We start from the raw sequence: 12,245 nt of genomic DNA on the forward strand, positions 1-12,245 counted from the left end.
CTACTTGATGGTAACAGTTTGAGTTGGCTGGGAATGGAGTTTATTTCACTGATGGAGACTGCCTTCCAGGAAGTAAGAACTGACTGATATATGTTGGCTGAAGTATTTGGTGATGATCACCAGCCATGAAACTATTCTAATTATAAATGGCCTAGAAGATTTAATAAATCTTTCCAATTATGCTAAGAAAGAGACAGCCAACTTCTCTGGTACCGTAAGTAACAATATTATGTTTTTGAACAAATTGATTACCTCAGCAGAATTACTAAATCTGCATCACAGGACAATTTTTCAAGCCCATGTGTACCCTCTGTCCGAATGTAATGGATCTTCTCCCTGAAAAATAAATATTATTGACAAGTGTAGAAAGGAAAAAAGAAAAGGAAGAAAACATGCCATAATCAAGGCATAAGATACATATAAAATAATTATTCCTTGGTATTTTGCCAGTTCCCATTTCTCTCTTTACAAAAATAGCAGACATCTTAACTGCCTGGTTCATTCTCTAAACTCACTAACAAAGTTGTAAAAAATAATCTAAATATATCATTCAGTTGCCTGATCCTAAAGCAAGAGAAATTATACCATATGTTACAAAACAGAATAATTCTTAGTTTTCCAAGCTCATGTATAGCAGTATAGCTACTGTCACTGACAGACTTTGTGTTGAAGGCTACAACTAACATATCACCTTTCATTAACAGAATTTCACATAATACCACTCGCTTTACTTTTATTTGCCAGTTCTAGCTGGCAACTAGCACTCTAACATATACTTGATAGTGGTTGATAACAGAAGTTACATGCTGCATGTATAGAATCATACATTTTGCTGCTTCAAGTGAATGCTAACAAGGACAGGATCCTATCAACAGATTAGGACCATGGAAAATACAAAGATAAACCCCGGTGTGCAAGTGTGTTTCTAAAGCACCACAGAATCCAAGAATATTTATTGTATTATCAAGTCCAAGGGTTCTACCTCACGTCAAGGATGTACTTTAGAACCTTGCTGGCTGGGGCTGTGAAGTTTTGCAGATTCAAGCCCTGTAAATATGGACGTTTGTCTCCTAGGAGTTTACTTAAGGTCTGCTATATGAGCATTAGATGGTAGCTTGGGGTTAATCCTAACCTAAGCTATAATCAAAGCAATGACCTGGAGGCAAAGGGCTCGATATCCTGTTACAAATCTCATTACGCACTGGCTAAGCTGTCTAGTCCCTATCGCTAGTCAATTTTGTTCTCTGCTCAAAAGGAGATAAAAGCATCATCTGTTCTCCGAGAAATGAGAATTCAAATTACAGCTGAGGAGAAAAGCAGTCTGGAACAATTTGATGGTGAAGATAAAAATTTCTCAGTTACAGACATGTACATCGTGAACACAGGCAGCAGTTTTAGTTTTCTCTTCTTTTTATTTGCATGTACTAATTCCTCCAGGAAGCAAGTCTAATCCTTACACCCAAAGAACATTTTGTCTGACCCTCGTGTAAATAACAAGTCAGGAGGGCTATCTGCAGAAACTGCACTGCAGGATCTTGAAGGCTTTTCTGTTGCTCCTCCTTCCCTTCTTTACCAGCCCCCAGTTGCATTTTTTACTGCACAGGGCAAACTAAACCCTTGGGCCAAACTCTTAGCTGGTGCACGCTGGCACTGCTGAGACTAAAACAATTAATTTAACCTTTGGAATTAGAACAAATTTAAAATCATAATCGCTTTGGTTATGGTCTTTTTTTTTTTTTTTTTGAAAGGACTACCATTAAGTCATGAGAATAAAGACAGGAGTATAATCTACTTCACAACGTTCCTATTTCTTCATAAAATCCAGGGTGACTATGTCCATAGCATGTGTGTAGATCCAAACACAAGGTAAAATCCTGGTTCTGCTGAAGTTACTGGGGTTTTGCTGCTCACTTCCATCAAAACATTATTTTAACCTTATCTTCTGGAAAGCAAGGTGATTAACTGTAGGTGAAGACAGTTTTTGCTATTCAGTAACATTTACTGACAATTCTGCATAGGACATAAGTTCATCTTTTTTACTATAGTTACCAGAATTTGCTTTGTTCACTACAAGAAATCATTTCTGGAACTTGGTGTCAGCAGTCTGGAACAAAGCAGTACCTGAGTGCATGGTTTCTGGCCAAGCTGGGCTGACGCTCCTGCAGCATCTCAAAAATGTTGGGTTGGCGTAGAAATGCAACAATCTTGTCATTGTAAGCTGGAAAAGCAAAAAAGTGATACAGAGGCTTTATTTAGCACTGTGGGGGCCTTCTGGACGTCACTGTGACTATGTAGGGGCACACTGACTGCACTGCTAATTGAGGCACAGGACAACATGAAGCAGTGCATGTGGTTGATGAGTAGATCTAAAAAACATCTTTGTGAGCACTGCTTTGAAAAGAAAAGGGAAACTTGGCTTACCCAGAGGTAATGTCTCATGATGATGCTGGTTTCGAATAGCTGTTACAAGACTATTGCCTGGTCTGGCCAACAGAGTAACTCCTCTGTTCCGAGAGACTTCAGAGGCCTACAACAGTGGAAAAAAAGGAAAGAATGGGCAAACTGGCAGTCGGCAGCACATCAGTCAGTAAGAATGATTCTGATCTTGGTGTTGTTTTTTTGTGTTTTTTTTAGAATGGCCCATGACGCTGACTGACTAAAGGACAGAAAGTCTGTGTTAAAATTATAGCTTTACACTTTAACCAGCTTAAAAGAGTCAGGTAATGATGTGTTCCTCATACCTAGGTAGAGCACAGGTCAAAGAAGGGCCACATCATCCTAAAGGATGGCTGCCTAACTTGCGTGACCAGACATGAATGTTGAATCTTATATACTGAATAAAGAACATAATCTGAAAGTAGATAAAAGTAAAGAGGAAATTTATCACCGTTACTTAATTAAGGCACTTAATTTGAAGAATGACACTGTCCTAAATATACTATCTAGAGGAGGGATTCATGTCAAGAAGGCAGATACAATAGAAGGTGGGAAAACACCTAGATATAAGGATACAAGACAAACAATGAGGTCTGGCAATGTCTTTGGTAAATCATTATTTTCTGGGTAACTGCATGTGGGCTTGGGCAAACTGAAGGGAACCCACGCCTCACACATGTGTTCCTCCAGAATATCGCCTCAGGGAAGCCAACAGAGAAGCACCACTACAAAATCGGTGCAAACACACCCTGTATGAGGACAAGATGTGCACGAATTCCATTCTACTGGGCAGATGGTGGCTTCCTCCTCACAGCACAAACTGTAGTACTTGGCAACCAGTTCATGAAGAAATTGCCCCAACTCCAATATTTTAAATGCTTAGCTCTGCATCCAAGCAAATAGTGCCAACCCATTTTCAGTGCTATGGCCAAATGCCAAGTCTTCCAACTGGATACAAATGAAAATTGAGAAGCTAAATGTGACTGGCAAGTTGCCTGTGGAACACATAAAGCATAAGAAGTTTATGTGTAACAAGATGCCAGTGAATGCACTTGATACGCATCAATACGCAGGTTAAACAATGAAAAATCTTAATGATTCAAATTAAATTTACTCTAATTGAAAACACAAAACTTATGAAAGTGCATGGTGAACATTTTGCTCTACTATTCAGTTATGATTTTGCTTGTACCCATTTTATATTGTTACACATCTGCTGACTACAGAGAGTTATCCCAGCACCAGGGAGAACAGTCAAGCCTGCAGTACTTAATGGACCGATGTGCTAATCTTGGTCCAATCCTTCTCACCTTTAAAAACAGGCAATTTATGACTGAACTTTCAGGCAGGTCATACACAATGTACTAACTGCAACAGCAGTGAATGCCACTGGGATTGATGCAATTTAATCAGCGTGTACATTTTTGTCAAAAGCTGCGTAAATGTAATGAAATCCTTGGCTGTGAAACTAGTGTCTCCTCTCCAACCCTGTTAAGGAACAGCTTTGAGGTGTACACTCTCTGCTCTCACTGGCTTGCACTCTAAGTCTTGTCCTAAAGCCATTTTAAGACACAAGGCCCTCTGTTCTGGGCCAAATCTTCTCACCTTCTCCTTTTGTCTCCTCACACCCCCATGGGCCAGCTGACACTGCAAATTTAGCTCAGGCAGCTTTCGCCTTGTGGCCCAGGCATCTACACTGACAGGAACCATGTGCTCTTCACAGCATTCACTCTCTGCTATGGAAGAAGAGGAGGTGTAGGAACAAGGGGTGCCCTATCAACCATTGCCGCAGTAGGCATGGAGCCTTTCTGGGCACAGCTGTTCCCGGGCTGTCTTTGGCAGTGTAGTGAGGGCCACGCTCTGGCCTGCCCTGTGGTCAGCTGTTAGCAAGGATGTGCTAGCAAAGATGTGCAGGATGTGTTAGCAAGGATATGCAGGGTGACTGCACATCCTAAGGTATCACACTGTGCTCAGCTTCTCCCCTTTCATGGAGCTTCGGAGGTCAGGCGAGGAGGCCTCTCCCCAGGCCTGAATGTAGAATCAGCTTGTGTGTGAAGGCTGACCATGGGTGAGCCTGTTTTTAAGGGTGGTCTCTGACTCATGTGTGACAAATAGAAATCCTGCACCCCTGTTGCTACCCCTTGCTCATGTAAACTAGTATTTTCTTTTCCCTTCCCTTCCCTTCCCTTCCTTTCCCTTCCCTTCCCTTCCCTTCCCTTCCCTTCCCTTCCCTTCCCTTCCCTTCCCTTCCCTTCCCTTCCCTTCCCTTCCCTTCCCTTCCCTTCCCTTCCCTTCCCTTCCCTTCCCTTCCCTTCCCTTCCCTTCCCTTCCCTTCCCTTCCCTTCCCTTCCCTTCCCTTCCCTTCCCTTCCCTTCCCTTCCCTTCCCTTCCCTTCCCTTCCCTTCCCTTCCCTTTCTTCACCAGCCTACCAGTGCTGGTAATTTGTGTATCTGAAGACATTCTCCTGAAGCAGGAATTTTGAAAGGAAATGTGGCTAGAGCTCATAAAGGAAAACCTTCACTCCCCGCTTCCCTTTCTTACCCCGGTTTAACAGTTAAAGCCGACCGGATTGTAAGAACCCGGTTCTGTACGCACCTGAACAGAATAAATGGCACACACTGTGTGGTGCTATGCTTCTCTTCATCACCATCATTAGATGTTCCTAATGCTATGTTTGGATCCTGGTCTTTTCACATTTACACCTCTAAACAATTTTCCTCTGGCAAAACAGCAGGAAAATTCCCAGCCATCTATTTACCTTCCATTTTGCTAATACTCCTCTTTCTAATCTTTTATCTAATACAGTACAATTGATTGCTTCAATTCAGTGTTTAATTACAAACGCCTTGTCTGTTCTGACTTTCTAATTGAATCATTTAATTTAGATTAGCACTGTATTCTCGTATTAAAAAAAAAAAAAAAAAAAAAAAAGAGTGACCCCTCTAATGACTTAGTGACCTGGTTCACCTAGTGCAGGGTGATCTGACAGATTTATAGACACAGTTTAACAGCTTAGCAATTGATTCTGGGATGTTGCAACCAGACGAGAGTCCAAACCTATCACAGGAGCCTTCCAATGATAAAATACTGTTTCCTGGATTTTATATCACTGCTGGATTTGAGAGGCTCCTGCATATTTCAGTCCTTCCACTTGCCTTCTGTGGTTTGGGTCAGCAAAGAGATTTATATACTGCCACATCCTCGTACATCTTGTCTTTCCTACTAATCAGAAACTCTTGATGCTCAGTTATGGATGCCTGCTTCTTTCTTTTTTAAAATTTCTACCCTTTCATCGTACTCAGTGACTTACATTGGAGAAGGAAACCCCCTGAGAGTGAACTGGAAGTTTTCTTTCAAAAATCAGGTAACCAGAAGTAGCATCAACAACCTTTCCTTTCTGAAATATTGATTCCCTTGAAAAAGTAGCATTTTTGTCCATAACATATTATGCCATTTAATATCAAGAATCTACACGGATGGACATTAAGAGCGTTTACAAAGGTAATTAATTTAGGAGAATACTTCAACACAGAGAAAAGCATAAACACTATGGAATAATTTATGAAACACATGCTTTCTTGGAAGAGGGAAATGGGGTATTATTATACACATATTTTTTCTAATTAAAACAAAACAAAACACAACACAACTACAGCCCACCCACCACATACGGATTAAGTTAAAAAGACAGTTTGAATCTCTGCTTGACCTGTTAATAGTTGGATAAACTTTGAATAAGAGGACTTGGAAAACAACAGCTAACCTTCTACAGCAAAGCTGTGTGACTGTTATCTCTGTTCTTTACTGAGAATAAATTTTAATTGCCATAAAGCAAAGAAAACTGACATATTTGAGGAAACTTATTTGCATATTTTAATTTCATGAAGCAGTCTTAAAACTATATACGAAATACTACAACTGAATTCTTTAGTAGTGATGCAAGGTATTCTAGTCACTATACTGACTAGGCAAGGTTAGCCACAAGAATTTATAGGATTCATGGATATCATGGAAGGCAGAGCAGGTGATCACCATTTGTTATTTGATCACAACAACCTACCTATTGCACTATACTTAGACAAGGAGATCAAGAGCTTGATGGTTAGACAAAACTGGCTTATGCATGGAATATATCCTCCAGAAAAGGACTATGTTTTGGCCTGAAATTATGAAGAAACGGGGACACAATAACCATGAAAATCATTAGTTCCTATGGTTAGCTCTTCTCACTGCGTTTAAATAATCTTGCCTAATTTCAGTTGAATTGGTTTGATTTTACTTCCAACACTTAGTTTTTGCAATGCCTGTTGTCTGCTGAATAAAATAATCCTTTACTTCTATTCACTTTCTAAGAATTCGAGACAATGCATTTTCTTTTTGTCTGCTGCTGAGTACTGAGACCATAATTTCTTAGAACTGTTATCATTTCTTCATGATGATTCAGTTCAAAGCCATTGCTGATTGTGTGAACCTGGAGTATTTCTTTTTTCCACTTTGGGCTAATATATGCCAATGATTTTTATCTGCTATTTCCTCAGCTGATCACTCAGTGTCACAAAGTCCCTGGGAGGTCCACACAAACACTCTGATGACCCGTTTTGGCACTTGGGCAGTATGTCAGTGTTGTGTGTGCAAAGACAGGGAGGAAAGTTTTGCCTCTTGTTATCCTAGCTCCTTTCTGTGCCCTCTCTGCCACCCACAAGAAATCTGAAGCTGCACCACTCTCCTCTTCGGCATGCTCACTTGGCATCTGTGCATACTGTTCAAGACTGGTGGTCATCTCTGTTGGTCCTTCATACCACCCTGGTGACAGATTCCAGAGGCCACATCACCTGCTCAACAAAGAAACCAACTGGAGCACAGACAGCTGACACATGGCCAGGACAAAGCCCCATTTGTGTCCCAGCAGACACGATTTATATTTATATACAGACATCTAAATATACTTGGAAGAAATGGAATGGAACATGCATTTCTTGATAAATGGGCCAAGTTGCAAAGGGTTGAATCTTTTCCTTGTAAATGGTGGGCTTTCAAGCACTGATCCAAAGTCCTTGGAAACCAACGGGAGTGCTTCCAGTGGAGGAGCTGATACTCCCAAAGGGGAAGCTACTGGCTGTGACAAAGATGTGTAAGTGCCATGGAACCTGGGCAACCAAGACAGGGAGAGGAGGGTGCCAACACTTATGGCTGCATAGACAGAAGGCCCTGTGTCATTGATTGATCATGCCAAACCAGTGGTTTTGATGAACAGTTTACAGTTCCCCCAGAGAAAGTCATTGCTCAGACATATTTAAGTCTTTTCACTCCTTTCTCTGTACATGACATTTTGGGTTTACTGCAAATTGTTTTTGCCAGCTTTGCCAGCACTTGCAGAACCGAGTGTATTTCTTGTGCTAGGTTGGCTGAGTTGCTCAGCAGCGTTTCTGTCCTTGACTGGGTGAATTTGTAAGTAAGCCCCAGGCAAACATGGGCCCAAGTATGAATCATCATGCGGGTGACTTTCACATTCATATCACTTGAATCAGTCACAATAAAAGCACTAAACTGCAGGCTGCTGATGGACAGAAGTTGCTAAGATGGGGAGAAGAAATAACTGAAAGAGACATTGATAACACTTCTATCTTCAGAAAATATTTTACTGTATTTACCGCAAATGGAAAAAAAATCATCAAAGCTACTTATGCATGGCCTGCCCTTGGTCCTGAAGTACCGACCTCACACCCTAACCAGCTCCTGATACCAAGCCCCTTTGGCAGTGGGAGGTGTTCAGACTGGTCTGGCTGCAACAAATTTCAATGTTAATTTCACAGGCATTTCTCCTGATGATTTTCTGGAAGAGGAGGATTCTTTGGCCACAATTCATAACTACTCCCATTCAGCTCTGATCTTTACAAAGCTTCAACTGTATGAAGAATCTGATAGCCAGTACTTTCCTCCTTAACACTACAATTCCAAAACAGGATTTATGCTTCTACCATCCTGCACATGATCCTCAGTGACAAAAATCATCTTTGATGTTTGCCTTTACTAAAGCACAACTAGCATGTCAAACATGGATTCTTCTCTTAAAATCTGTTTTGATGTCATTTCATTTTGGTTATTTAGTTTTACTTGTTTATCATTTTATTCTGAAAACAGTCAAAATATAAACTTCATTAACAGCAAGCACTTACACAAACCCTTCAGAAATAAAAGATCCCTCACTTCCTTTGGAAGATAAAAATCCACCACAACATCTGTTCAAACACATTTTAAGTAGGAAGTGTTTTTAATTCTACAGAAGACTGCTGTCAAAAGGAGCTGTATTGATACTAGCACTGTTACCTCTCCAGCACTATAGCTACGAAGTCGCTGAAGATGTTGCCGGTGAGTCAGGTGATTAGGGAGACGACCGTTCTGCAGTGGGATCCTGGGATCTATGAAGGTGGTAGCACGGCTGTTGTGGTCAACGAAGAAAGACTGAAACACACAGGAACAATGTACAGGGGTTATTTTTGTAAGGAGAAAGCCAACACTGACAGTATTATGGGATCATAAAGTGAAAATCACTGGCAACTGTGTTTCGGAAATCTCCTGCTAAGGATGTCCATGGATGGTATTTGCAAATGACAAGACTTTCTTAGCCTAAGCTAGAACAGCTCTTGGGAAATGCCTAAAGCTACGTAGCTCAAAAACACATGTAATGTCCATGAGGTAAACGAGGCAGAAGAGAACAAAATTACCAGGGAACATTTCTTTAACCTTCTGGGTAGTTTCAGAAGTCACCCAGCAATGCTTAATGGAGGCAGACACTAAGCCAAATTTTGCAGTCATGACATATCTTAGCTCTAGATGAAACCTTTTTGTTAGTCCAGTGTTGCCTTGGCTATGGAGTGATATTCCACAGAAGGCTAGAGGGTCACCACTATGCTCTGAAGTATTTGTTCCTGAAGATTTTTTCTGCTTTTAAAATAACTCTGCTTGCTGCAAGTATTGTTTAAACCAAATCTTCACCAGTTTTGAGTCAAGAAAGAAAGGACCTCCAGTGATGTTGTAAGCTGATGTGCTGTGTTAAGCAAGTGATTAGTTTTGTTGACACACTTACCTTGCCCTGCTGGTCAGTTTTTATCTCCCAGCCACGAGGAAGTTCTAGTCGGGTGTCAGCAAACATGTTTATAAAATTTACCAGGTCCCTGTTGTGCTGATAGCGCTCGAAATTACGAGCATCTCTACGGATCTTCAGAATCATATGCTTCAAGCAGGTACTGTTAGTAAAGACTCGATAGGCACTCTATGAGATGGAAAACAAAAGTGAGGAAAAGCAATTCTGATATCAAAACAACAGTTATTTCATGGGACATATGCCCAAAGAACTGAAACATATACTGTTCAAGTCAAGAACAATTTTCAACTCATCGCATTGATTTGAATGTCTGCTTTACACAAACATCTAAAAGTAAGAAACAGCCCACACACTACGCACAGCTAGCCTGTGCATAGGCTGCCTCCTAAAGCACTCCCAAACCAGTCAGCTAAAACACCACCCACTCTAGATGCACACAGTTGTGCCTATTTCAGTGTTTTCAGAGTCCAACAGAAAGCCTGTTTGTGTGACTGGATGATCCCAGAAAGATGCAAAGACAGCTGTGAACATATAGTTATGGTATAATTCAAATCAAGATGTCTGTGATAGAACTCATCGACTGAAGAGGATTGCATTACAGATGTCCACATCAGAGCTTGTTAACTTATTTACAGTCACTTTATAGCCACAGGACAGAAACAGACACATTCAATTGTCTATTTTTGGAAGATAATGAAACGCTTCCTGGAACTGAGTATTTGTTTCTGCACCGACTAAAAAGCATGTCAGATGGAGATGTTTTCCTGAGTCAGATGAACATTACCCCTGAGGCAGGTAGTTGTATCTCACCATGGACATTAAACACACCTCTTAGGGGAGCATCCACTGACGCAGACTAGAGTTCATTAGTGTTGATCTGGCCGCAGAATAGGAGCCAAAGTGAACTGTATTTGTTGCCACAGGATATTCAACAACACAGTACCACAAAATACACGTGCAATGTCAACACTTTTTCTCAGGCTGCTCCTGGATATTTTACTTAAGGGAAAAAGCTCAAGGCATGTTAGGAAACTATAGAAATCTGCATGCCTTCTGAGCATTTCACTAGAGAGAAAATGAGTGTGCTGGTCTTATTGGTCAATGCAAAGGACTGAATTACTCGCTGAAACTTTTGTTATACTACACAAAGTACTTTCTGCTGTCCTGGTCTTCTTGAGCAATAAAGTGTCATTGGAGGATATGCGCCTCCAGTGAAGTGAGCCCCAGTGTGTGTATCTGTGATCTGCCCAGAGAATCTGACCCAAGAGCTTTCAATTCTCAAATTCTGTGTACTTTTAATGCATTTTAACCACTACAATGCAATAAAACATTTACAAGTATTATTTTTATCATGTAAGGATTTGTCATTGTGATAGTGTTGAGAAGGGAATATACTTCTTGCAGGTCAGGGTCCCTAATTATGGTAAAAGCACTGGTGTATGTTGTGAAATCACAGAGATATGATCTCTGCCCTGAAGATATGACCTGGTTATTACCCAGGAAAGCTTCATGATTGCAAGTTGCTGAGTTCACAGCCTACTCCATGACAGAAGTTATATTTTGATCTGATGTTTGATCAGTAACGGAGTATCTCTGAGCTGCACTAGGGAAACAAAAAATGTAATGGAGTTTTATCCCTCCACAGAATTAAAATACCTGCAAAATGAAAGCCTTTTCCTTTTAATTCTAACTGCTGGATAATATTTTCCAATCCCAACTTCATTGGTATAATTAATAGCTTGAAATTTTAATAGGGGTGTGTGGTTAAAATATAACAACCATGTTAAACCAAAAGTTATGTGGGCCATTATTTCTGTGCAAGTGGAATCTGTATGACTATTTGATGGATGTTTCAACAGATTGTTATGGCTCCCATATTAGAGGCAATTTTATAAACTCAAACTGAAGGCCTCTCTTTACTTTTTTATTTCAGTGAGAAATGAAGTTGGGACCTAATCTCTTGTGAGCTATTCCTTGTACCACTATAGAATCATTTGTTCCTTTTGCAAACAGCTATGCCAAAGGAAAATGATACAGCTTCCAGCTATAAATCATCATATATCATCCTGTCAATGGAAGAAATTATGTGCACACCATAGCATAGTTCAGGCAATTTTGGATGAGTTAATATATCCCTTCCTCTGCAGGATGCAATAATCTCAGGGGCAATAAACTTTGCCAGAAACTTGGAAATGGACAGCTGGCTTCAGCACAACAAGTACAACATCCAGAACAGGACATTTGTCATTAGCTAAGGACCTGTGCAGAGACAACTCTTAAAGTGCTTTTTTTTTTAAATTTTACTTTCAAAAAGAAAGGCCATCCGTACCCAAAACCAGATTTTCCAAATATTTTGAAGTTGTGTGGGTGTCTAGTTGAACCTACATTCAAGATAGGCAAACTAGGACTGGAACCTGATAACTACACATCCCTGTGAGATTTCCCTATCTGCTTCCTCCTGGTTGACCTACCATTAAACTTTTTTCATTCCACATCAGGTTTGCAACAAAACATACAGACTTATTGAAGTAATTAAAACAAAAAAAAAAAAAAAAGAAAAAAAAAAGAAAAAAAAAGAACTGATTTGAATATTTAAAAATTCAGTTTCAATCTTTTTTTTTTTTTTCTTCCCCAAAACAGATACACTGACTCAAGTCAGTACTTCTTTCACTGCATTATGCCCACCTGCTTCTTGGGAGTGCAA

General features: G+C 40.3%; 1 protein-coding gene across 16 annotated transcripts in view; it reads right to left on the reverse strand.

Annotated features, from left to right (window-relative positions):
- HECW1 (HECT, C2 and WW domain containing E3 ubiquitin protein ligase 1) overlaps positions 1-12,245 on the reverse strand; it is a 255,444-nt gene that overhangs the window by 44,959 nt on the left and 198,240 nt on the right. For all 16 annotated transcript variants that reach the window (XR_011094036.1, XR_011094037.1, XR_011094038.1 and 13 more), the window contains 5 exons: positions 9,524-9,709; positions 8,764-8,898; positions 2,422-2,527; positions 2,122-2,218; positions 253-336 (listed from right to left, as the gene is read on the reverse strand). Coding sequence is in view for 13 of the 16 variants with exons in the window: in XM_068674879.1 (XP_068530980.1) it covers positions 253-336; positions 2,122-2,218; positions 2,422-2,527; positions 8,764-8,898; positions 9,524-9,709 (608 nt within the window). In the remaining 3 variants the exon portion in view is untranslated. The remainder of the gene's footprint in view (positions 1-252; positions 337-2,121; positions 2,219-2,421; positions 2,528-8,763; positions 8,899-9,523; positions 9,710-12,245) is intronic.

This window comes from Anas acuta, chromosome 2, assembly GCF_963932015.1.
Source record: "Anas acuta chromosome 2, bAnaAcu1.1, whole genome shotgun sequence".
NCBI lineage: Eukaryota > Metazoa > Chordata > Aves > Anseriformes > Anatidae > Anas > Anas acuta.